This window comes from Halichondria panicea, chromosome 3 (assembly GCF_963675165.1).
Source record: "Halichondria panicea chromosome 3, odHalPani1.1, whole genome shotgun sequence".
NCBI lineage: Eukaryota > Metazoa > Porifera > Demospongiae > Suberitida > Halichondriidae > Halichondria > Halichondria panicea.
The window spans coordinates 2,149,382-2,174,062 of NC_087379.1; the positions used below are offsets into that span (position 1 = coordinate 2,149,382).

General features: G+C 41.7%; 2 protein-coding genes across 2 annotated transcripts; one reads left to right on the forward strand and one right to left on the reverse strand.

The window, feature by feature from the left end:
* Nucleotides 1–497: 497 nt before the first annotated feature.
* On the reverse strand, nt 498–24,601 carry LOC135334292 (uncharacterized). The gene is made up of 43 exons (XM_064529422.1): nt 23,084–24,601; nt 22,709–22,909; nt 22,522–22,603; nt 21,915–22,149; nt 21,704–21,808; nt 21,293–21,376; nt 21,001–21,126; nt 20,827–20,941; nt 20,473–20,614; nt 20,291–20,417; nt 19,899–20,046; nt 19,414–19,589; nt 19,017–19,162; nt 18,671–18,812; nt 18,379–18,479; nt 17,990–18,106; nt 17,241–17,487; nt 14,610–14,672; nt 14,392–14,516; nt 13,239–13,461; nt 12,883–13,088; nt 12,233–12,298; nt 11,989–12,156; nt 11,259–11,342; nt 11,124–11,200; nt 11,005–11,066; nt 10,737–10,792; nt 10,476–10,624; nt 9,899–10,149; nt 9,769–9,809; nt 9,583–9,703; nt 9,350–9,466; nt 8,919–9,052; nt 8,473–8,633; nt 8,004–8,129; nt 7,504–7,664; nt 7,288–7,359; nt 6,898–7,163; nt 6,434–6,665; nt 6,101–6,235; nt 5,673–5,846; nt 1,253–1,393; nt 498–919 (listed from the first exon to the last, which is right to left on the reverse strand). The coding sequence occupies exons 1-43, from the start codon at nt 23,508–23,510 to the stop codon at nt 662–664; spliced, it is 6,390 nt and encodes a 2,129-aa protein (XP_064385492.1). The 5' UTR covers nt 23,511–24,601; the 3' UTR covers nt 498–661.
* Nucleotides 14,817–17,245, forward strand: LOC135334300 (serine/threonine-protein kinase 24-like). Its single transcript, XM_064529435.1, has one exon. The coding sequence runs from the start codon at nt 14,833–14,835 to the stop codon at nt 17,059–17,061; it is 2,229 nt and encodes a 742-aa protein (XP_064385505.1). The 5' UTR covers nt 14,817–14,832; the 3' UTR covers nt 17,062–17,245.
* Nucleotides 24,602–24,681: the final 80 nt, after the last annotated feature.

A 24,681-nucleotide genomic window follows, 5' to 3' on the forward strand; every position in this document is an offset into this window, starting at 1 on the left:
CCACACATATTTCCTAATTGTTATACAAATCTCCAAGCGAAGGCATCTCTCTCTACTTGTGTTTTGCTGTGGTGCTAAATCTGTGCCCAAGGACCCCTGCTTGCCTTGCTTATGCTTCGTAGCAGCTTCTATGTATGAAGTATTTACCATGCGTAATGCATGCGTAATGATTATCCAAATGCGTTGAGCAAAGTGCAGTTCTTTGCTGCCTCCAAGTTCATCACCTGACTGGACTTCTGCCTATAAAAGGGACCAATTTGCGCTTGCAATTCTGCAAATGGGTGGGAGGCCGGGTGTGCCAAAGTCCAAAAGCAGATTCACCCACTGCATTGTAATGGCATAATGCAGTGCAATATATATGGTTGCTATGGTAGTGATGCAACCATGCCATATTATACAGAGCACTGGATTACTTTGATCTGCCCACTCACTGCATGGGCAACAAAATTATGTACATGTCATGCATGCTGAGCTGTTGAATAAAAATTAATGTTACAGACTTTGAACAAAGAAACTTAATAATGATGGAAGTGTTGATCGATAATATGCACACTATATACAGCTAGGTTGGGTATAGAGTATTTAATTATAAGGATAAGTAATACAGTGGAGGTGGCATGGTACACTCAAAGAGTGATTGCATGTTCAAAGTTCCCTCTCTCTATCGAGTGTTGCCCAAATCAATGGGCTTGCTGTACACCCTCTGAGCCACTTCATTAATCATGTTCTTCATGTTCTGATGGTCATTTAAGACATGTTCAAAGTCGGCCTGTCCAATCGTGAATATTTCGAGGTGTGTGATAGCTCTAACAGATGACTCCATGGGAATGTTGTAGAGGAGGCTCTCCTGACCGAAGCTGCCTCCCTCAGTGAGGACCTCCTTCACTTGATCAGGGTCCGCCACGTCTATCACCTCAACCTATGAGTGTGTGTGAGGTGTGGTGTGTTGTGAGTGTGTGTGGGGTGTGGTGTGTTGTGAGTGTGTGTGTGTGGGGTGTGGTGTGTTGTGAGTGTGGGAGTGTGGTGTGTTGTGAGTGTGGGAGTGGAGGTATACGGAAATGATTGCGCTTAGATATAAAGGACTTACGTATGGGCAACTATCAATTGGAATGCTTTCAGATCAATGAGCATATACATATCGCGCACATAAGAATGTTGGGGCTAGTATTAGAGGTTACATGATGAAGTAAAATTAATCACAAATACCCAGGTATAGGTACACTGTTACAACTAAAAATGTACTTAGTTGTACCTGTCCATGAAATAGCAGGAACATGCTGAGACCGACGTCCCCCTTGTGTACTATGAACTCTCCAGGCAGGAAGATGCATGGCTTTATGATCAGGGCCAGGTGACGAAGGAACGCATCGTCAGCATCGGCAAATAATGGTTCCTGCACATGAGAACATGTGTAACAATCAATCAACAAACGCAGACATTGTTTAATACGTGTGTAGCCTTATATGTGTACCTACATCTCAGTACGGTAAAGTCTGTAGGGTCATATATATAATTATATGTAAGTATAGTACCGTACTTAACCGTCGAACCGCCCATATGTTTTGATAGCTACATTTAGGCTAAACAAGGGGTGGGCGGATATTTGATTATGTGGCTACTGAACCGTGCAAGCGCCCACCTAACTCAATTAACGCCCACCAAACTCAATTAATACAGTCAGTAAATCAACAACACGTACATACATACAGATAACAGACTTCAAAGTATACATGTATGCAAGATAAAAAGCAATAGCATAATAATTTATGAGCTCAGTCTTTCTCATCTTGATCTTCAGAGTCTTCATCAGAGAAGGGGATCCCCTATGCTATCTACATCTGAGTCTGAGGGGTCCTGGTTTACTTGGTCTTCCTCAGATGTCAGGGATGTCCTGCTTGATCCACTCCTCCCATTATTGTCTCATGTAGGTCTTGTTTATACATTTGTCCATGGGCTGGATGATCGATGTACAGCCTCCAGGAATGATGAGAAAGAAGACACTCTGTCACAACTGTCAAGAGGAAAAGGGCTGGAAGTACCATGTGCCAGTTCTTGTGTTCAGAGGGAAACAGTGTCATCTTAAACGCTTGATGTCAGTTCTAGAATAGATCCAACAAACTTGTACAACTATATAGATCTAGCTAAAGTCATTGTTTCTGAGCTAGCACTCTAGATATAGATATATCCAGAGATACAAAAGAAAGGGGATTGGAAACGACCGCCCACGCCCTATGTAAAAGGACTGACATCCGGTGAAGCACTCCGTGTAATTATTGCGCTCGCAAATAATTACATGGAAAAGTTTTGTATCCCTGGTTTCTAGCTCTCCTATCCACTAGAGATCACTCAGGGCCTGGGAGATACTTGAGAGAAGTAAGCTTATACCACTGACAAGCTCTAAGTCCGTTGTCTTTACTCTGTTTCCAATTTTTTTGAGTTTAGCTTGAATTACTCTAAGTCAACTTTTCTCTGTCCCTCCTGTGAAGTCAAAACAGCAAAGGACATTGCTTGACTTGGTTATTATGTATCTAAGTGCTACATAGAATGGCTTCATGCTATAAATAAGCTGTACTGTTCATAAACGTTTGCAGTATAGTCCTTCAAACTGCTTTAGTATACTTTTAGACACACCACGGGCCTGTCCCTCCTACGACTTCATAGTAAAGGCTATTTCTTCTTGCATAGCATTTATTTGTCTAGTAATAGTGGCTGCATGGCTTAGTCGACTTTTTAGAGCTAAATTCTCTTTACTTTTTAGAAAAATCAACATTAAAAATGATCAATTTCACTGTTTCTATGTACAGCACATTGTAGAGCAGTCAAGACTGGTAATGAGCATGCTGACTATAAATATAATCCTTTGTAGTTTTAGCCACGCCCTATAACGCGGAATGCTTCACGTAAAAATTTCGTAAAAATTTCGTTTCCAATCCCCTTTCTTTTGTATCTCTGATATATCTCTAGCTCTCTAGCTAGCTAGCTAGCTCTCAAATAAAAATCATGCATCCTGTTGACCTTTACCCGATTATACGCATGCGCAATAGTGGGCGCTTCTACGATTGCAAATAGGCCTCTACAGGACTTTCAGGCAAAAGTAGGGGGTGGGCGGTTATTTGATGTGGGCGGTTGACGGTTAAGTACGGTATACGTAAGCCTAGCCAGATACAACATTTTTGGAACTTACCCATACAGAAATGTCAAGGTTGTAACAAGCTTGCTACAAGGTGGTTTGGTTGCAGAAAGGTTGTTACAACCTGGAAAACAGGTTGTAACAACCTTGCATTGTGTACAATTGATGTACAACCTTGTAAAATAGTTGCAGCAACATTGCGTTCTGGTTGCTCATTTTGTAACAACCTGTTTACAACCTTGTAAAAGACATGGCAAGTGCACCCCAATTGTTCATATCTTGAATGTCAGCTGTCTAGCTGAGAGCAGGACAGACCTACTGCATACTAGTTTAGCTAACTCAGACTACTCTATAATAGATGTTTAGGTTTACAAGCCAAGAATGACTCTTGATGACACATCTATTGGTATCTCTTGGTGAGGTGGATCGAAGAGGAGTCAGTAGGAATCATGCCCTCCTCCAATGTGCACCAAGTTGCTGTAGCTGTCGTGAGACTGCAATGGTTGGCCAAGAAGTACTATGATGCCAAATGTCCAGTAAGTAGCATTCATGATATTAAAAGCTAGACAAATGAGTGCTGCAAGCTGCACTGTGCTAATGCCTAGCCTCGCTATATGTCATGCTTTCTATCAAGTATTAGATCATGTTTGTCATAAATACTGCAATCTGATTGGTTAGAGGAAATGTTCTATCCAATTTAGAAAATCATGTACTTCAATAGAAAATCATGTACTTCAATAGAAAATCATGTACTTCACTTAGAAAATCATGTAGCAAAGATTAGATAAGAACATTCAAATCTGATTGGCTAAATACTCATGGTTGCTATGATCTAAAATGCTTAGACACTGTTTAGGAAGTTTCCACATGATTTAGAAGTCCTCAGGGCTAGTAGAACCCTCACTGCGTTCGGGATACTACAACCAGCCCTTTGGGCTTCTAAATCATGTAGAAACTTCCTAAACAAATATTATTTAGAGTGTTATAGTAGCCTCGTTCCCAGGCCTTACTTTTTCTTGCTGTTGTCACTGTTCATCCATAAACATAAGAAAGACATAGTGAGGCAGCAAAGAAAGAAATGGGCGTACAGTTAAGAAAACGTAAGGCCTGGTTTGGGAAATCGCGTGATCCACAAGGATTTTTATGAACGTGGGCGATATGTAGCCCACAATCGTGACGTAAGGTATTCTCCCACGCATTCCGAGTAAGACTGTACTGTACTGCACTGAGACAACCACCAAGCTGTGCTGCAAGTCAGATCAGAGAACCAGCGTGGCCAGCTCTGGTGGCAGTAGCTACCTGCTATATGATAATGATGACTAAGCTATTCTACTATAGCATGTAGAAAGACACAAGAAAAGGTAATAGTGATAGAATCTAAACACACAATCTAGACTAGTAGATCATCTAGCTAAGCCTAAGGTATAGAGCTAGCTATAGTGCTTGCAAACTTCCAGTTCCAAGTCCATGTCCAGCTTGCAGCAGGCAAAGTTTTACTAGTCGTAGACCTCTGCGTGGGCAGTCCAACATCTCTAGCTCAGTATGCCCACGCTCATTTTCACCCTTCTACCACCCTTCTACCCTCACGCGACTTCCCGATACAGGCTCTCCTTTTTCCTAACTTTACGTCTATTTCTTTCTTTATTCCTCCAATTAATACCGTATTTTATCTCATTGAACGAATAATACAGTATTTTATCTTATTGAACGATTGTGATAAAGAACAGAAAAAGGAGAGCCTGTGTAGAGGCTAGTGTTATAGTACTATAGATACTTAGTATAGGGGGAATTAAGAATTTTCGTCGCATTGCAGCATTTACAACCACAGTCACTGTCAGCTTTACCGTGTCCCTCTTGCGGCTACGCCTGAGGCATAACAATGTTGAATGTATGTCTCTAAGATTTTGTACAAATCATCATCCCCTATACCTCTATACGTTCACCCCTCTTGCTCATCACGAAGCATAAATAATTAGTGATATAGATATGGTCCTATAATTATGACACTTATAATTATGTATAGGCCGCCAGCACGCAGAGAAAGCTCTGTAGTAAACCATGCACTGGTTAATTGATGCAGTAAACGACAAATGTGCATCATGTCGCCGTGCCATGAAAAGGCAGTGTAGTGGTGTATACTGTTGGAACTCAATCAATCTCTCATCATTAATCGATACTCGAAGAGACTATAGTTTGCTTAATATTATACTTTGTAATACTATACTTTGTTCTGTTATTTATTTTTTATCTCACTCTTAATGGATTTCACTGTTGAACTAGGTTGAAACTACCTTGAAGCTACCTTGTTGCAACCTTGTTAGTAACCAGGTTGAAACCACCTTGTTGCAACCTTAATAAACCACCTGGCTACAACCTTGAAACAAGCTTGAAACAATTTCAAATCCATGGTTCTGGCAAGGTTGCTGCAACCTTGCCACAACCTTGTAAGACTTGCTTGTTTCAACCTTGCCACAAGGTAGTTATTTCTGTATGGGTAGCCAGTCCTTATATAGTCAGTGGACGTACTGAATGCTTCACTTACAGTCTTAAGCAGAAATTCTGTGATGGCTAGGGAGACTTCAGCCTGCATACAGTAGGGCATATCAGAGAGGAGGGTTCGTTGGTCCGCGCCCTTGTTCCGAGCCCACAAGTAGTCAAAGAATCTGAGTACTCGGCGATGCATCACTGAGGACAAGTGCTGCTCCTTCATATAGTCCTGAGAGGGGGGGGGGTGTTCAGCATACATATAGTGTAATTATGTACCACAGTATATAGTGTGTAACTATCGAGGGGGCGATTGAAGTTAGTTGAAAATCTGTGAATTCTTCCTAGAGTAAGAGATAAGAGAGAGCCCTTATAATTATATTACACATCAACATTACGTGAAGCTAGCTACATGTAATGGGTTTAGAGGATCAAGTAACTATATAGTCTAAGACCATAATAGCTACAATAGGAGGTGATACCTACCTTCAGTGCAGTCAGTTTCTCCCCATAGAGCACCCTCTGAGTGTCCAAGTTGGCCAGGGTGGAGACAATGGAACCCAAGATGAACCCAAACAACAGCTTGCCTAACACCATCACCATGCTGGCATAGATCATCTCCTGCAAGGAGCACAATGTACAAGATGTGAATTGTATGCATAAACAATTCAAGAATCTGATATACTATTAATACCAGCAAGAGCTCACAACATTGGAGGAGAATTAAGTGTTAGTTTAACATCTAAAAGTATTCATACGTACTACGATTACTTACTGTTACGAACACTGCACTGGTACAATGGCATGCATGGCTCTCACCAGAGCATTAGTGGCCAGAAAGTCTCCATATCCTGTGGTGGTCATAGTAGTCACTGCCCAGTAGAGGGAGTTGCAGTATTTGTCTGCAGCCAGGTCCATGGAGGTGGCCCCAGCCCACGTATTGGGTTGACAGGTCCCGGCTGGACAGCCCAAAACAAACCAGACGCAGGCAACAAAGTGTGTGCAGAGAGTGATCAATGCAATGAACTTGAGCACCCTCAGCAGAAGAGTCCTATAGGGAGTTATACGAATACACAAAGTAAATTAAGGTACAAACAAATATAAAGAGAAATTTATTTTCATAACTAGCGTACATGCACATGAATTTATACATACATAATATTATACATAGCTACTGTTACAAGAAAGAAATAAAGACTACTTTGCAATGCTGAAAGTGAAACTTTACCATTGGTAAACCCAGCAATACTATGATACAAAGCAAACAGACGAGATCTACGAACCTTTGGTTAAGTTTCTTCTCCTCTGCTGAGAAGAACCACTGAATACGGATCACTCGCATGATGTGTGGTGTTCTCAGGTAGAGGACTGCAATTAGGTGTGTGGAGGGGTCGGGGATGAAGACACCAATCAGCTCATAGGGCAGAATGGCGGCAAAGTCTAGAAGAAAGCCCCTGGGATCCTTGAGGTAGCGGAGGGCGATGGACTTGAGGTCTGAGACAGTGTTTGAGTTGGAGTCCTTGTAAGAGATGTGGAACTTGAGGAAGATCTAATGAACACAAACAGATGTGCTGTCAACCTATGCACATTGTGTAGCAACATGTACGTACTCGTATAGTGGTGTAAGGTACACGTGGTATAAGAAGACTGTGACAGAGTAGAGATAGACTCACCTCAACAAGGAAATAAACTTCAAACATGTAATTGATGATCCACAGACCTAACTCATTGCTCTGGAAAGCAGCCTGAAAAAATGAATACTCAATGCAACGAAAGTCAACGATTACTATGTAGCATGCATACACACAAGAGTCTAAATCTATATCATGATCAATGAGTTTACATAGAATGGATATAGCTATACTTAGGACTGTACATATGATCCTCGCCTGATAGCTGATGATGAAGAAGCTGCAATATGAGAGGATACAGCCGAGTAAGTGGAAGATGGTTCCAAACAGTCCGTCCCCAGGAAGGATGAATATGAGTAGTGTCTTGAGGAGAGGCTTACAGAACGTCACAATGCATGAGGGCTGGGGAGGCTCAGCTTCTGGAGGGAAATGTTGGGTGAGTAAGCGCAACATACATACATAGATCTAACCAAGAGTGCATGGATTCATAAACTTCTGATCTAACACATAATCCTTCACATACGGATACTACGTATCTCTCACAGCCGAGGCACACTGAATTATGCAAATGCAGCATACGTGTACATAAGTACGTATGTATAATTATAAGTAATTAGGTTGAATCAAGTTACACCAGATTTGTTTTACTACATTTTACTGCGTTCTGTTACATACCTTAGTCTACGTAAGTTCTACGCACTTTCACCCTATCATTTACGGAATAGCTGGTAAAAAGCTTCTTATATCCTTATTATCACCTTCCTCTTCTATTTCCTCCACAGATATATCTCCGTGGGAAGTGGTGCTCTCCCCCGCACTTCCGACTGATGGTTCCACTTCCTTGTCCTTGGTCCCCTTGGCAGCCTTCTTCACCGCACCACTGCCTGAAGGTAACAATTACATAGCCTCTATGATAAGTCGTAAGAATTGAAACTCTTTTCTGGACCAATAACTTTCGTTTACAACTAAAGACACGAAATCTGTAGCTCAAAACATTTCGCTATCACTGACAATCAACATTCTTTATTAGCTATTAATTATACAAATAAATATGTACGTACGTACAATAGTATAGTAATCACTGACCTACACACACGTCAATAGACAAGGCCTTTCAAGGTGCTACAATCTGTTAAAAATGTAGTTCTCAAGTTATGAGCACTCGCAAAGTTCGATATCAGAACATACCCATTTCAGAATGGGTATGTTCGCGTTTATTAAACATACCCTCAGCAGCAGCCATCTTTGCAATCTGACTCCTCTTCATGATGAGGTTGGCTCTGTTGTTGGCCACCTCCTGGATATGGTCGGCAATGTGAGGGTAGTACTGGAGAGCATTGTCCAGGTCCGACTTGGTCAGTACAAAGACGTCACAGTTGGTACCAGCCCTGCACGTGTATACATGCATGTATGTGAGAAAGATTAACATGCATGCAACTAAACAAGCAATTACAGATCAAGCAATTAAGTTTAGATCCACCTTGAGTGTATTTAGCAGGCAGGCATATGCACTAACGGTAGATTAGTTGTTGCTACGTATGTACATGTAGCTTTAGTTAGACAATGAAAGTGGGATCTAAATCAGCAAGATCATGTACATTCGGTATCTATGGTTATAGGAACTTACAGCCATTACATAGAAAATTTTCAAAAGTTCAACCTCTAACTCTAACCTGATGGAGGCAGTTCTGGGACAGCTGAAGACGAGACTGATCTCCCCAAAGAACTGTCCCTCTCCCATGGAGGCAAACACCACCGTCCCATCCTCACTCACCACGTCCACTGTACCTCGGTTGATAAAAAACATCTGCACACACACACATACACACACAGGGCGGCATTACTGGTGGTATTGCATGTACAATAGTGTTTACGTACGTATATACAGCGTGTGTGCATGTGTACGGAATCATTCACAAGTTAGGTAAGTTTCATACAGAGCAACCGTAATGTAAGAGCCTTTAAATTAACTGAGCCAATACCATGCAATTGACATAAGTATACGTAAGCCAGTAAACAAGATCAGTATAATTATATACATACAATGTACATGTAGCTTGTGTACTTGTATATATTTATATAGGGCTACACACGAATTACTCACTTCACTGCCAATGTCTCCCTTCCTTACGATGTATTCATTCCTCAAGAACAGTGCTGGTTGAATGGAGAGTGCCAAGAGCTTCGTGAACCCTATCTCAGTGTTCTGGAACAGGGGCACCTAAAGTAGAAACACCAAAACATACTAATGCACCAGTACATAGACATTACATACTGCACAATTTAGGAACAATAAATTTGAGGATGAAGTGATACTAAGATCCACAAATTACGGACCTGGTCGAGGATGTTCTTGTAGAGACTGAGTGAAATGTCAGCCTGCAGGGACTTGGGTATGCCTTGGAACAGTGAGCTAAAACTAACTCCCTTGTTCCTCTGCCAGATGTACTCATAGTAGCTATAATGGGAATTAGGCAATAATCAACTCACCATAATAATTAACACATAATAACTGAAACTCACTTCGTAACTCTCTTGGTAATGGAAGAGTCTAATCCTTGGTCCTGTAGAATGCATAATTATCACAAGGAATTTTGGAGTCTTTTAAACACTACAATCTATACATGTTTTTTCTCACACATCCACGACTTACACTCATATAAGACTTGACAGCATTAAGTTTCTCTTGATACTGAGCCCTACCAGAGTCAGCATTGGTCAGACCAGCAGCCACACTGGCGATAATGTAACCATAGGCAAGCACCCCCACAATCATGATAAAGATGGCGTAGATTCTCTCTAGGTCAGTGCGTGCTGAGATATCTCCATAGCCGACGGTGGTGGTCGTGGCCGCAGCCCAGTAGAGGGAGACCACGTATTGGTAGGGGAGACCACTGTGGTTAGCTGTGTATGTGCGTAGAATACAGGGTAGAATAGCAGCTAGCAGATGGTACATGTATACTGCAGTGTAGAATGGCAATATAGATTGGAGTGTGTGCATGAGGGGAGACCATTAGCTTAGGTTAGCTGTGTGTTCATGCATGTGTGTGGTGTGTGTGGTGTGTGTGGGGAGGAAGATGACTCAGTACCAAGTTTACTGCACCCTAAGCAATTATAACACCCACCTAAAGTGATCAGATGCACCAAAATTAACCAACTCTGCAATTAGAGAACCTAATACATACACATACGTATACTGTGAACACCACACTAAACACTAGCAGCCTCACTGGTTGTCCCCAGATGATGGGCCCAGCTGCCCACACTGCAGACGTGAGAATCAGAGGCACCGATAAAGAACGAAGAACAAGCCACCAAGAACCACCCACACGCGGCCCAGTGGGTACACACAGTCATGTACACGGCAAACTTTAGCTGTCTGAAGGAAATGGAAATGGCCATGATATGAGTAGCGGATATGAGCACAGTTCAGCATAAATTTGCACGTTCAAAACAGAGTAGTGCATAGTACATGTAAGACTTAAACTCACGTAATGATTTCAGTGGATCTTGAGATTTGATTATCCAGAAAATTGAAGGCGATAGGCTAAAGTATGATACAACAAGGTATGAATGTATATAGTAGCATATACAACAATTCCTGTACTATAAATTCATATGGTGGACGGATTTAGGAGCAATCGAAAATGTATGTCATGTACAGACATGTTACGTCACCATACTTCGGCCAGCTTTTACTAAGTGCACATACAAAATAACCCACTATGCATAATATACAGTATAAATTAATTGTCTCACTAATTTGTAGATGCGTATCAGCCTGTTGAGCCTGGACAGAGACAGCACACGGAGCACATCCTCTGTCGAGGGAAGGGGGGGACAAAATGAACGAAGAAAGGCATTATTTTATAACTCACGTATGTTACTGGACCATGCCATCAGTACGATGATGTCAATGGGGAAGGAACTGATGATATCCAGAAAGAAGTTAGTCCTGTAGAGAAAAGCAGCTTGTTGTACAGAGCATGTTGTTACTGACAGTGCATGGGTACCTGATGTAGTGCAGTGCACAAGTGATAGGTTGTGTGATGAGCACACCCTCATTAGTGTAGTAGGCTGTGTGCAGCTTCAATATCCTGTGCATGGTTGTGTGTGTGTGTGTGGGTGTGTGTGTGTGTGTGGTGTGTGTGTGTTAGACTGGCGGCGACAGCCGCCCGAGCGCATAGCGCGAGCGACTGGCAAACTGCCTATCAGTCACTCGTCTCAGCGGAAGTGTAATAGATCGTATGACACTACTAAACATGAATATCGTTATAGATAATGTGGTTAAATTTTGCTATGAGATTCAGCTACTATGGAATGCACTGAATCCCCTGAAGTGTAAGTGCGGTTACAATTACAGGGCTAATATGACGTTGAGCAATCTGATAGGCTGCAATGCTTGTTGCAGCTGAGACGAGTGACTGATAGGCAGTTTGCCAGTCCCTCGCGCTACGCACGTGAGGGGCTGTCGCCGCCAGTCTATGTGTGTGTGTGTGTGTGTGTGTGTGTGTGTGTGTGTGGGTGTGGTGTGTGTGTGTGTGTGTGTGTGTGTGTGTGTGTGTGTGTGCGTGTGTGTGTGCGTGTGTGTGTGCGTATTGTCGTGGAACAATTAAGAAGTGTAGCAGCCAAATAAGAACATACAAAAATCCCGCTCGTACTACTATTAGTCACAATGGATAAAGCTATAAACAATTACTGTGCAGCTTACGCTAAAACTATTGGATGCATGTTTTCTCTCACATGTCTGCATAGAAGAAGATGTCCAAGAGGTAGTTAATGGCCCAAAAAGCAGCTTCACGGTGCAAGAAGGCAGCTTGAATGGAGACTGTGATCACTGACACTAGAGCAAACACGAAACCAAGACTCTCCCAAACTTGACCAAAACGAGTCGTAGGTATCACAGTGTACCTATACACACATACACATATAGGGAAGCAATCCTCAACACACACCACACACATTACATCGAATAGGTAATGCTTACGGTAGCAGAAAGAAGGAGAAGATCTTTTCAAAACAGCCAGCACATCTGTGTGGACAACCAGGTTCCCTGCAGTGTAAGATGATATACAAAGCAATAACAACAATGAAAATCCTGCTTCTCTATACTCCTTGATTTCTTAATTCCACTGGTGCAGTAAATATTTACTACCAGGCCAATAAACTGCTCGTGGTACACGACTCATAGCCATGTAACAACTATTAAAAGGGTGCAATAATATAGCTAGCAGAGCTAGTCACAAGTTGCCATTAATTTTAAGCATAGTACATTGTTTGAGTAGTACGTGTTACATATAATACCATAAGCAAACTATGTGTATTGTTCTACACATGTACACATAACCATTAGATAATGGCTACCGTATAGAGTGGGTAAATTTGGCGACAAACTAATTTTGTTAATTTGACAAATCAACGGGTTGAGGGTCGCCAAAATTAAAAATCACCTATATTTAGTTGTAGTATATCGCATGTGATTTTGACATGATCGTCAATCGATATAACTGCCTCCTTCGCCAAATTAATGTTCACAATATACGGTATGCATACATAACTTAAGATCATAATGGCAGTACATACATGTATATACAGGCCAGTACACTAAGCACTAGCTACCACTCCCCCACTGCCCACCTGTGCTCCTCCTCCACCACCTCCTCCTCCACCACACTGATACTAGACAGGGTGATCACCTGATTCTGTCCCCTCTCTCTTTGTCTGACAGTGGACTTCGGGGAAGTGGACTCCTGGTCAGCATGCAAGAGCCTATTGTACTCTTTGCGATCATACTTGATCACTGTGCCTTCAAACGTCTCGCCAATGCTGATAGGAGCGGACAGCTGCATGGGCAATGTTTGGCAATTAAGGCCCACAATTAAACCACCACTGATAGTATACATACAGTAGCTGCATGTACAGTACAATACATGTAGTCAAATAGAGCAATTCATTGTTATGAATGCACTCAAGCTCCCCCCCCCCCCTATTACCTTGCTCTGATAATCCCTGCATCCCACACAGGCTGCAATGGTGGCTGCTAAGGAGGAGCGTACAATGACAGACAGAGGAGTTGCCATTGCTACAGCGAGGGCTGTCGTGGTACAGGGTTTGGTAAATACCCTTGGATTCCTCATTGCTCTGGTACTGGCCTCCACTATAGCCTCTTGAGTGATCCGGAAATGTTCCTTGTCTGCAGCCAGCTCCCTGAACTGTCTGTGAGTGTGAGTGTGAGTGTGTGTGTGTGTGGGGTGGGGGTAGGGGTGGGGAGAGTTGTATGTGTGTATACAAAGGGAAGATACTGTATAGCACAAAATGTTCGAGGGGCTTAATTTTCGCGGATTTCGTGGGTTAGCAATCCTATACATGTACATGTAAATTAAATCCACGAAAATGGTTTTTTAATTGAAATTATCTGCTATAACGTGCAAAGATTAAAGGCGTGGCTTCCGGTAAGCAGTCATTCTGCGAACATTGCAGCGGCGGATCCAGGAATTTGAGAGGGAGGTTCCAAAACAGTTAATTTTCCTAAACAAAAGGTCGATCATCACTTTTCCTAAGCAATGAGCATGCGCATTAGAGAGCCCTGCCCACATATCAATTGATGACATCAGCCTAGTAACTACAGACCACGATCATTCAAGCTGAGTTGCTAACTATAGTAAGTTCATTTCTAGTGTGTTCTTGTGTGAACGCCACTGCATTGTGCAACGAAATGCTTTGAGGCCATTTCACAAATATAAGTGCCTCAAAATTTTCGCGCTATACGGTAATTGAAGCATAATAAAGTGTGCGTGCGTGTGTGTGCGTGGTAGTTTGTGATTGAGTGTTAACGGATTTATGGCTGAATATAGGGGTGCATAAAGACATCTAATACCGTATAGCTAGAAATCTCTGCGGCCCAAAATTTCTGCGAATTCTGCGAATGAATGAGTAAATGGGAAAATAATTATTATCCGTAAATGCTTATTAACCACGCCTAATTTAAGTTTAATTCGCAGAAATACGTATTATCGGCAGAAGGTCTTTTTACAGCTATTCACAGAACTTTTGGGCAGCAGACATTTCTAGCTATACGGTACCTAGCAATATTACGTACAGCAAAAAACTATAGACTAGGAAGGCGATGTACTTATATAGTTATACTTTTCAATGAGAGGGAAGTTTTGTAGGATGGTGTCCACATCAATCCTGTTGAGCATCATGAGTTTGCAGTGAGTGGCTGCTCTCACAGTCGCAGTGCGAGGGACACCACCAAATAGGAAACCAAGCTATGAGGGTAATAGGAAAATAACACTTTCGAGTGAAAACAGTGAACAAGTTAACTCTCGTGTATTTGTATATACAGAGCGAGACGTACGTACCTCTCCAAAGTAGCTGCCAGGACCGAGGACTTTTACCACTTGACTGAGATCTTCAGCAAGAATCTGAAGGGGATATATACATTAGAGGGATAAATGTTACCATTTTTACATTGTGTACACCACATGTGAACAGAACAATGTTAGAGGTGTGGCTATGAATCTCAATTTTGTCTCTCATAATATTCATGTTACTATGGTGAATGCATTGACGTCAAACAACGTGATGAATAATTATAATTTAAACACCAAATTAGTTCAATTGAAAAAGGTCAGTGTAGTTTATTGGCCGACTTCGAGCAAGACAAACAAGTGCCATCCCAAGCCAGTAATGGCTGAGGGGAAATGCCTACTCCCAGTTAAAGATGGCAACAAACAATTTGCTTTTACAGTTGTACAGCTACTTGAGAAAGAATCTGAAATTCTTGGTAGTGGGTCATATGGAACAGTTTGTAAAGCCAAGTGCGATGAAATTATGTGTGCAGCTAAGAAGATCTACCCAGCACTGTTTCAAGTGGAACCCATTGAGCCAGGCAGAGAACATACACACCCACTACGACGATTCGAAGCAGAGTGTTATCTTCTTAAAAACATCGATCACCCCAACATTGTACAGTATCTGGGGACCTATCGCGATCCTGACACAAATGCACCAGTTCTTCTCATGGAGCTCATGGACGAGAGTTTGACACACTTCCTGGAGTCATCACCTAGAGACATTCCCTACCACATCCAAGTCAATCTCTCTTATGACATAGCTCAAGCACTTGCCTTTCTTCACTCTAATGGGATCATCCATCGCGATCTCTCCAGCAACAATGTCCTACTACTAGCAGGCAGTCGAGCTAAGATTACAGATTTTGGGATGTCAAAATGGATTGACACCAACATACAGATGACAAAATGTCCTGGTACACCAGCATTTATGCCTCCTGAAGCTTTAGACGAACCACCGGTCTACACAGAGAAACTAGATAACTTTTCTCTCGGGGTGATCATTGTCCAAATCATAACTCGATTGTTTCCAAACCCAACAGATCGCTTTGCTAATAGAGAACTAGTCGACCCAAAATTTCCCATGGAAAATATACAAGCTAAAGTAGCTGTGCCCGAGGTTGAGCGTCGACAGGCTCATATCAGTCGGATTAATGGAATGCATTCTCTACTGCCAATCGCTTTAGAATGCCTGAAAAACAAAGAATTTGAAAGACCAACTTCGAAGCAACTTTGCCAATCGCTGGGCGCTTTAAAGGAAATAACAATCTATCAACAAAGTTGCGCAGAAGATAAGGATCAAATTATTCGAGCAAAGGACGAGAAGATTCAGACCACTAATCAGGATTTAGCTACAAAAATTCGCCAATTGCAAAAAAATGTAGAGCAATTAGATATCCAAAAGGATTCATTGACAATAAAGGATATGGAAATTGAAAGGCTCACACTTCAGCTGAATGAAATAACAGACGAATGTGATAGCAGAACTAGGCAATTGAGAGAGCTTGGTACACAAGTACAGAGCTACGAACAAGAGATTGACCATTTACGACTTGTCACAACTACCGACCAGGCACATGCATCAGAGAATTGCTCAAGTGGAAAAAGTTCTGTTCACGTTGAGTACTCAACAGATAACCCATTTAACATAAGCAGTGGCTTCTATGCCGTAGTGGGCAGCAAGGTTTATTTTCGAAAGGCTTACGATGAATCTAATAGAATCTATGAATATGACCTTGATAGTAGAACATGGTCAGTATTGAAAGCTGATCCAGTTTCTAAAGGGTTCACTATAGTCAGTGTCGACAATATGCTCACAATTGTTGGAGGAGAAGGATATATTCTCAACTACAACAAACTCTATTGTTTTTTATACAAGAAATGGGTGGAGATATTCCCACCTATGAATAATAGACGAGTACGCCCACATGCCGTGTATGCAAAACGACACCTTATTGTAGTTCAACGCTATAATGGATATAATGTCGAAATACTGAACATTGACACGTTACAATGGTCGATGGCTACACCATTTCTAGAGTCACCTGATACTATCGTTGTGACTGGAGAATACATTTATTCTAAATGCAATCGTAAAATACACAAATGCTTGCTATCAGATCAACTCGCTGGATCTAGTTCTGAAAATCCAAATAAATTCTGGCAAGAAATACGTGTCGACCTTCCATTGCATTCATTAGGATGTATTGTAAGCATTGATGATCATCTACTAGTGGTTGGAGGAACAGTGAAATTCAAAAATGATGAGCCTAAATACTTTTGGGATTTGTACAGCTGTAAAGCAGTTAAAGATATCTACGAATACATTCCATCAAGTGACTCATGGACGGTTGTTGGTCAAATGTCAGTGCCTCGCTTAGATTGTTTAGCAACTTCTCTACCTAACAATAAGCTTATGATCGTTGGTTCAGACTCGACAGACATTATGAACACATGTTAGTATTACACAAGGATTTGTACACACTGTACCTGTGTTAATAGCTACAATAGTAACTTTACGTTTGTTACTAGAAAATTAATGTGCACATAATTATGAATAAAAGTAATGCATGTATGTACCTCTGCTCATTTATAATTATGTAGATTTACGTATTCGTAACAGAAAAATAAAATTATCACCTCAACATATCCCCTCTGCACGCAGTACATCTCTCTTCCCATGTCACCATTATAGAGTACAATATCCCCGGGGGCAAACACGTAGGTAGACATGGCCAGTGAGACCTGACGCAGGAAGTTGTGGTCAGCAAGCTTGAACACTGGGATGTTGTTGAGTAGGATGGAGCATTCTTCCATGCTCACATCCTCACACACACTCTGGGGCATGTCGTGCATGAGACTCTCTCCTCCTGGGACAGTCTCGCCTCTGTAATTAAGAGGTAACCATGAGATAAAGAACCTGAATATTATAGTGAGAGTAGTTTGGAAACAGGTCCATTTATGAGGAAGTCAAGTTTTAGTGTGAGATTTGAAATAACTACATGGATCACTGGCACAGAATCTCCGATAAAATTATTATAAGATATGCCAAAATCAAGTGTATGAACATTTCTGAGCTACCGTAGTGCTAAAAATAAAAGCAAGCATAAAATATTGCGTTTTGGCCTTAGGCTTCGAAAACGTTATGCGATTTTATTAATTAAATACTGCAATTTCAAGAGATTTTTTTACAGGCCTCGAATATATAGCATTAGACACGCATGTATAGTTGTGCGATACAAATATATGTGATGATAGGCACTCGCATAAATAGCATTAGACACGCATGTATCCACTATAACTATACGGTATCTCAATGCTTTTGCTGAAAAAAGACCAACATCATAAAAATATCACTGCGTAAAGTACTAAGTCTACAGTGCTCTTACTTGTATTGTCCCCAGAGGAGAGTGAAGTAGTGGTTGACCCTCGTGATGAGCCCTGGACTCAGCTTGTGGTCAAACATGAATTGATGGACAACCTGGATCTTCTCCTGGAAGGACACTCTGTATAGAGACACAAGATTGTAGTGGCTTAAAACCCTCTACATTACCAGTAAAGATTCATTCATTCTGTTCACAACCATTATGCATTGTCATAGTTCGAGTTCAATCAGTGAAAATTATGCGCCTCCAAAATTGACGCTATACAATTGCTAAAAAGAGCAGAATTATCCTAGGATGAGGATAATAGTGCCACATACCATCCTAACAACATATTCATGCACTCCTGCATAATTATACATGTTCTACTCATGTACTGTTGAAATATTCTGTACCTTGGACTGGCGACATTTGTAAGGGCGGCTGCTATGGCTCCCAGAAAGTAGCCATACAGTAGCACACCCACCATCTGAACCACCAGAGCAAGTATCATCTCCTGCAGTGTATAGGGAGGAGGGAAATAATAATGGTGGCTGAAAGAAAGGTTGGTATGAAGGGAATAAAATAATGAACAATTATCTATCTACATGACAAGTGATTGTCACAAACCAATGACTTTGTTCAAGCACGTACAAGATTACAGAATTGATAACATGTAGAAACTTTCACATGCACTGATCCACCCACCGAGACATTGTGAGCCCGTACGTCTCCGTATCCAACGGTTGTCGTGGTTGCTGCGGCCCAGTAGATAGAGATGAGGTAGTCGTGTAGGGGCGTGGTTGTGGGGGAGATGGAATTGGAGGTGGCCCAACTACCACTAGTGCAACTGTAGGGTGGGAGGGGTAGGAGTCAAGTAGGTAGAGTCTAGATACGTATCAAACAGAGCCTTCTGAGTATTCTTAGAAAAGTGTGCTCAAATGCACCATATAAATTTATAAGAACTACAACGTACGTATGAACATGTGTACACATTGACAGTTATTGACTAATACGTCCGTAGTACATTTGTAACCCAAGGCCATTAGATCACCTTTCCTGATAGAAGCATGCGCTGATGAACCAGAGGCATGAGCTGAGGTGAGTGGCAGTCACGATGTACACTGTGAACTTGATCACCATTGCTTGAGAGATGGAGATGTAGAGAGAGCTCTCAATCTGATGGAAGAACTTCATCACCTGGAAAACATGTCGGATGGACTTGGAATAGTTTGCTTAGGGAAAAGGATGCTCTACTGATGCTATGAGCACTGTAAGTAATGCAGGTGGTATCGATATACATGAGCTTCTTTTGTCTTTTGTTGTGGGCTAATTAACATACTGACAATGAACTCAATAATTAATTAGATTTTTGGCCAATCAAAGACATATGTATGTAGCAACCAAAACGTACACTAATACATAATTATACTATTTGGTATTGAACCCACCTTCCACAGTTTGAGCAATCTGTTGATCCTAAACACAGCCACATATCTGATCTGTTCTCCACTGGGTAGCCAGAGAAGGGCGAAAACCTCCAGTGGTAACACTGAGAGGAGGTCAAGATAAAATCCAAGAGACTTGATGTAAGAGAGGAAGGCTGTCTTCTGGTCTATGATTACCTCTGGATGGTGGAGGGGGGTTAGAATGAGGTTTAGGGTCTCTCAATATGTGCATAAGGCCATGGGAACACGTGAATATGTACATTATCTAATCACTGAATCTCTCTGACCTGACAACAAACAAACAAACAAACAAACTTAAAATATTTGTGTTTTTGTTCACTTAAAAGCTGAGTACTGCTTGATGCCTGCCTATACACCTGTGTTAAAATAATTTGTTCCTTTCGTTGGGAAGGGTGGTCCATTTCACGTAGGTACATAATGCACTCTAGTGTGATGCTGTACTATAGAGTAACGAAGCTTTAAGTCACCTGTTGGTGTCTGCACTGCCCTCTTGGTGGAGACCACAATGTCAGCCACCAGCACAAGGTCAAGGAGATAGGTAAGTGCAAGCATGGCACTCCCCACCACTGGACCAGCTGTGTAGCTCACTGATGGCTTGAAATGGGTGAATGCAGCCTGTATGGGGGAATACACACAAAACACATTGAGTACCATATCACTAAAATGCGTGCACTAGACCGTAGTAAACACGACGTATGTATAGCTAAAACAATATGCTTGACATTGTACTGCTGTCGAAGTTGAACTACTACAAGCACAGCAATATAATAATCATTAAGGTACAGTACCACTTCACTTAATGTATGACGTTATTGTTAAATCAAACAAGTAATCCTACGAGTGTGTACACACCGCCTACCAGATAGGAGTAGACCAAGCTGATGATGATGGTTACTATGACAACTACAATGTCCCAGGCAATGGTGAAAGTTGCCCCAGGCATCACAGGGTGTGACATCCACCACTTTTTAATCTTGCCGAAGCAACTGTGCGTGAAGCAGAGCGAGTTAAATCTCACAGCCTAAGTGACATGCAGATCACCTTTGTTCTCCATTGTCGTGTCTCAGTCTGAAACAACTGTCCACGCCTAGGGATATTAGGGAAGTCACGCTCCTTTGCTCTTCTACAGGGGAGAAGGCAGTATCACAACGACGCTTGATCTCAGCTTTCATCTTGTCACTGACTGCAGGGGAGGGGGGGATGTGAATTATACACAGTATCCGGGGAGGGGGGATATTTGTAATGTAAAAGTTGGTCGGGAGAAGCACCAAAAAGCATGTAAACAAGCAAGCGGGAGTCATACACAGTATAGTTGCATTTTTTCAAAAGCTACTACATGATTGCATGCTAGAATTGCTTTATCTGCTTGATTTAAGTGAACATCCATCCACTCACTTTCAGGGAAGTGCTGTAGAACTTGCTGTACATCAGTCTTTGACAGCTTGAGTATATCGCAGTGGGTTCTTGCCCTCACCAGAGCACATGTGGGAACACTGTACACCAGGTTCCTCTATGGAGAGGAAGGCAGAATAATGGTGAGTTAAAGTTAAAGAGTCTAATTGTACCCACCTCTCCAAAGATGTCTCCTTCTTTAAAGACGGCTACTGGTGGAGCATTCTCATCAGGGAGTATCTCAACCACCCCTGTCTGAACAAAGTACATGTGGTGTCCCATGTCACCCTTGTTCAGGATCACCTAGAGAAACAGTGCATGCTGGTCTAGCTTCTGACAACATTAATATGCAACTCTTGGAGTTTTCTTTTTACTCTAACCAGTACATGTTGTAGCCTTCAACAGGTCAACAACCGACTGTCTGTATGCAAGTACTGTAGGCTCAGGGATGTTGAAGCGTAGGACTGACCTGTTGTGGTAGATAGAGGGTGTGCTTGACAACCAGTGACAGCATTCTCATAAACTCTTCAGGTGCGTCCTTGAACAAGGTGGACTACAGGGGTTAGATATCGTACAGCGTGAAGCGAAAATATACGGTTTTCGCTGATTAAGCATGTACCGCTAATATTTATACCCACGAATAACCCATGCATGCTGCAAAAAAGCCCGTTATTCCGCGAAAATCTTTCTAAACGGTCATTCTGCAACAGTGTATACACATACCTGCTATACAGTACATCATAAATATCACCAGTGAAACTCATGTATGCACAGTCGTTTACATGTATACATGGATTTTCAAATGCATGAATGCAAATTTACCAACCATTTTAATGTTGTTACAGTAGTAATTATTAAGCGTGTGTATGTTTCTACTGACCTTCCCAATCATGGACTTGTAACTTTCCAGTGAGAGCTCAGCCTGGAGCACCAGAGGGAGCTCATCAAAGAGATCAGTTACTGCATTACCTTTGTTGCGCCGCCACTACAGTATAGCATTATAAAGCATGTAGGAAATGTACAAAAGCAGAAACCAAAAAAATAATGTCACTGGCATGAATCCACTCCTCCCTCCACTATATACCACGTACCAGATATTCGTAGTATTCAGTGACCTTCTTTTTGAGAAAGGGGCTGGTCTTGGTCTCGTCCAGATTATCTCGGATCGTGTTGAGACGATGGATGTACCTTGACCTTTGAGCATCGGCATTGGTGAGTAGAGACGCTAGTCCTCCCAGGATGTAGCCAAACAAGACCACACCCAATATCATGCACGCAGTGGCTATCCATTTCTCTAGGGAAGTCACGGGCACAATGTCTCCATAGCTGTATGGGTGAATACGGAACAATAATATTAGGCATTAAGTACTTAAACACTTTAAACTCTACCGTATTACTAGAATATTTTGCGAGTAAAAAACCTTTGTGAATGAGCCAAATCAGCAGAAAATTTGACCCTTTGCGATCTAACTATTGCGTTCTGGCAAGTATTGTGTGTATTTACTAGTATTAATTAGGTTTTGTGGATTTTATTGTTACAAAATTGATCAACCATCGCAAAGTTCGCAAATGTTTGATGCTTGCAAAACATTCTAGTAATACGGTATACATCATACAAACCTAGAACACTACTAGTTGTTTGCCCATTTGGGAAAACTCACAAGGCTAGTAAAAGTATTGTTATAAGTAGGGACTCACCCGACACTGCTAATGGTGGTGACAGACCAGTACAGGGAAATGATGTACTTCTCAAACTCAGAGGCAGTGTTCCAGCTGATACCTGAACAAGAAAATACAAATTAACGTCTCAAAAATTCTGTACCAGCAGCTAAAATTAAGTCTACATAAAGACAAGATCAACCACACATAAACACAGTTTTATCACCGTGTTTGGTTGTTGAGTCCACGCTCCAAGTGTTGGGTTTGCAGATGGCTCCCAGTTGGTAGGCAGCGTCCGACTGCACACTGTAACAGGCCACTGAGAACCACACACCAGCCACAATGTGAGCACACAGACTGGCAAGATAGGTGAACCGAAGAGTCATCAGCAGCATGGTGCGCGTACCTGGCTGATTCTCCCGGCTAGCTGAAAGGGGGGGGGGGGAGGGTTAAATGATATACATAACTGAACATGGTAAACAGGGGCCACTCTTGTTTTATAGGCCTACCAACATAGTGGGAAAAGGGTGTTTAGAGTTTCATAATTTCCCCTTTCCAGGGTAATGGACGATTAGCTAAACTGCATTAGTGCAAAACTCACATAGAAAGGCCCAGGGTTTGTAGCATCTGATGCAGCGATTGAGCCTCAGCAGTGTAGCAGCATAGAGAACATTACTGGCTGCAAAACAGAACAATTCTAGTGGAAGAACGGAAACAATATCCGGTAGGAGAGAGGTACGAATGTAGTGGAGAGCTATTTCCTTTTTGCTGGTGATTTTCACTCCTTTTTTCATGAAGCTCCGAAAGAAAGTGACGACAATGGACACAATATACACAATATCCGCAATGTAAATAATTATCCATTGCCATTGAATGCCAGCATTGTAGAAAGCTTGAAAAGTGACAAAAAATATTGATGGTAGTGTGGAAACGACCACAATCACATCCCAGATGAATAGAACAATTCGTTTAAATGTGCTCCACACGATTTCATTGGTGTCTTCTGCACTTGATCTACGACTATCCATCACTTCGCAAGCTAGCACTGACTAGCTAGCTGCTACATAATTATTATCTTGGCTCAGAAACAGCAAGTTAGTTGTCTTAGTAACTGAACTAGAGGGACAGGTGTCAGTAGGTAAGAGTTATAAATCTGATTGGTCTAATAGCTTGTTACAGTACAATGGACACACATGTTAATTACTTGTAGACTACACATCAATCTGATAATAACTAGTGTTCAAGCTGGCGCTGTGCTAATGCCTCTCGCCATGATTTGCTTTCGCTCAAAAGTATAGAAGAGAAAGTATAGAAGAGGAAAAAGTGTATAAAATAATCTGTCTAAAACTGACTTGCAATTGTATAATTATGGTATCATTGTTGTGTTTTGTGGCTGCTTATACCAGGACCTCAAGGATCTAGGAAGCAACAAAGAAGAAGATTTTGTTTTCAATTAATTATAAGCGGAAGTGCATAATTATTTCATAAAGTTAGCTTATCTATATAAAGTCACTGAGAAGAAAAGACTTATTACATGCATCTATTGTTGTATTATGTGGCTTTAATACCAGGACCTCAAGAAAGAAGAAAATTGGATCTGTAGTTCATGCAGTGTATAATTATAATATTTAAGAAGAAAAGACTTGTGTACATGCATATTGTTATCTATAGTAGTGTTTTGTGGCTTACCAGGCCCTCAAGAAAAATATGATTCTGCCAGGAGGATCTGGATCTGGGGAATGAGCGCGCATGCGCATTACATCCATAGGAATAATTAAAGGGTGTGTCCAAAGAGATCAATTTCACAAATGGCTACTGCTAGCTAGCTGTTTTAACAGGTATTTTCTGAGTCTTGTAGCTAACAAAAAGCTAGCGCTTTAGTGCAAGGCTAACTCATATGTTGAATAGAAAGTTTGTGCGGACAGATGATGCTATGAAAGATTCTGAAGAGACTGCAACAGCCTTCAATGTGAGTCAAACTAGCCATAACTCGAGAAAGAAGCTTTAGTTTGCTAATCCACGAATCAAAATCCAAGAGAACGTGGCTAGAAGCCTATAGAAGCTGTTAGTTTTCGTCGCATTGCAACCGTTGAGCAGTTACAGCTGGAACAGACACACAGACACACAGACACACACACAGTCAGCTTTACCGTATCCCTCGTGCGGCTACGCCTCGAGGCATAAAAATTAGCAAATAGC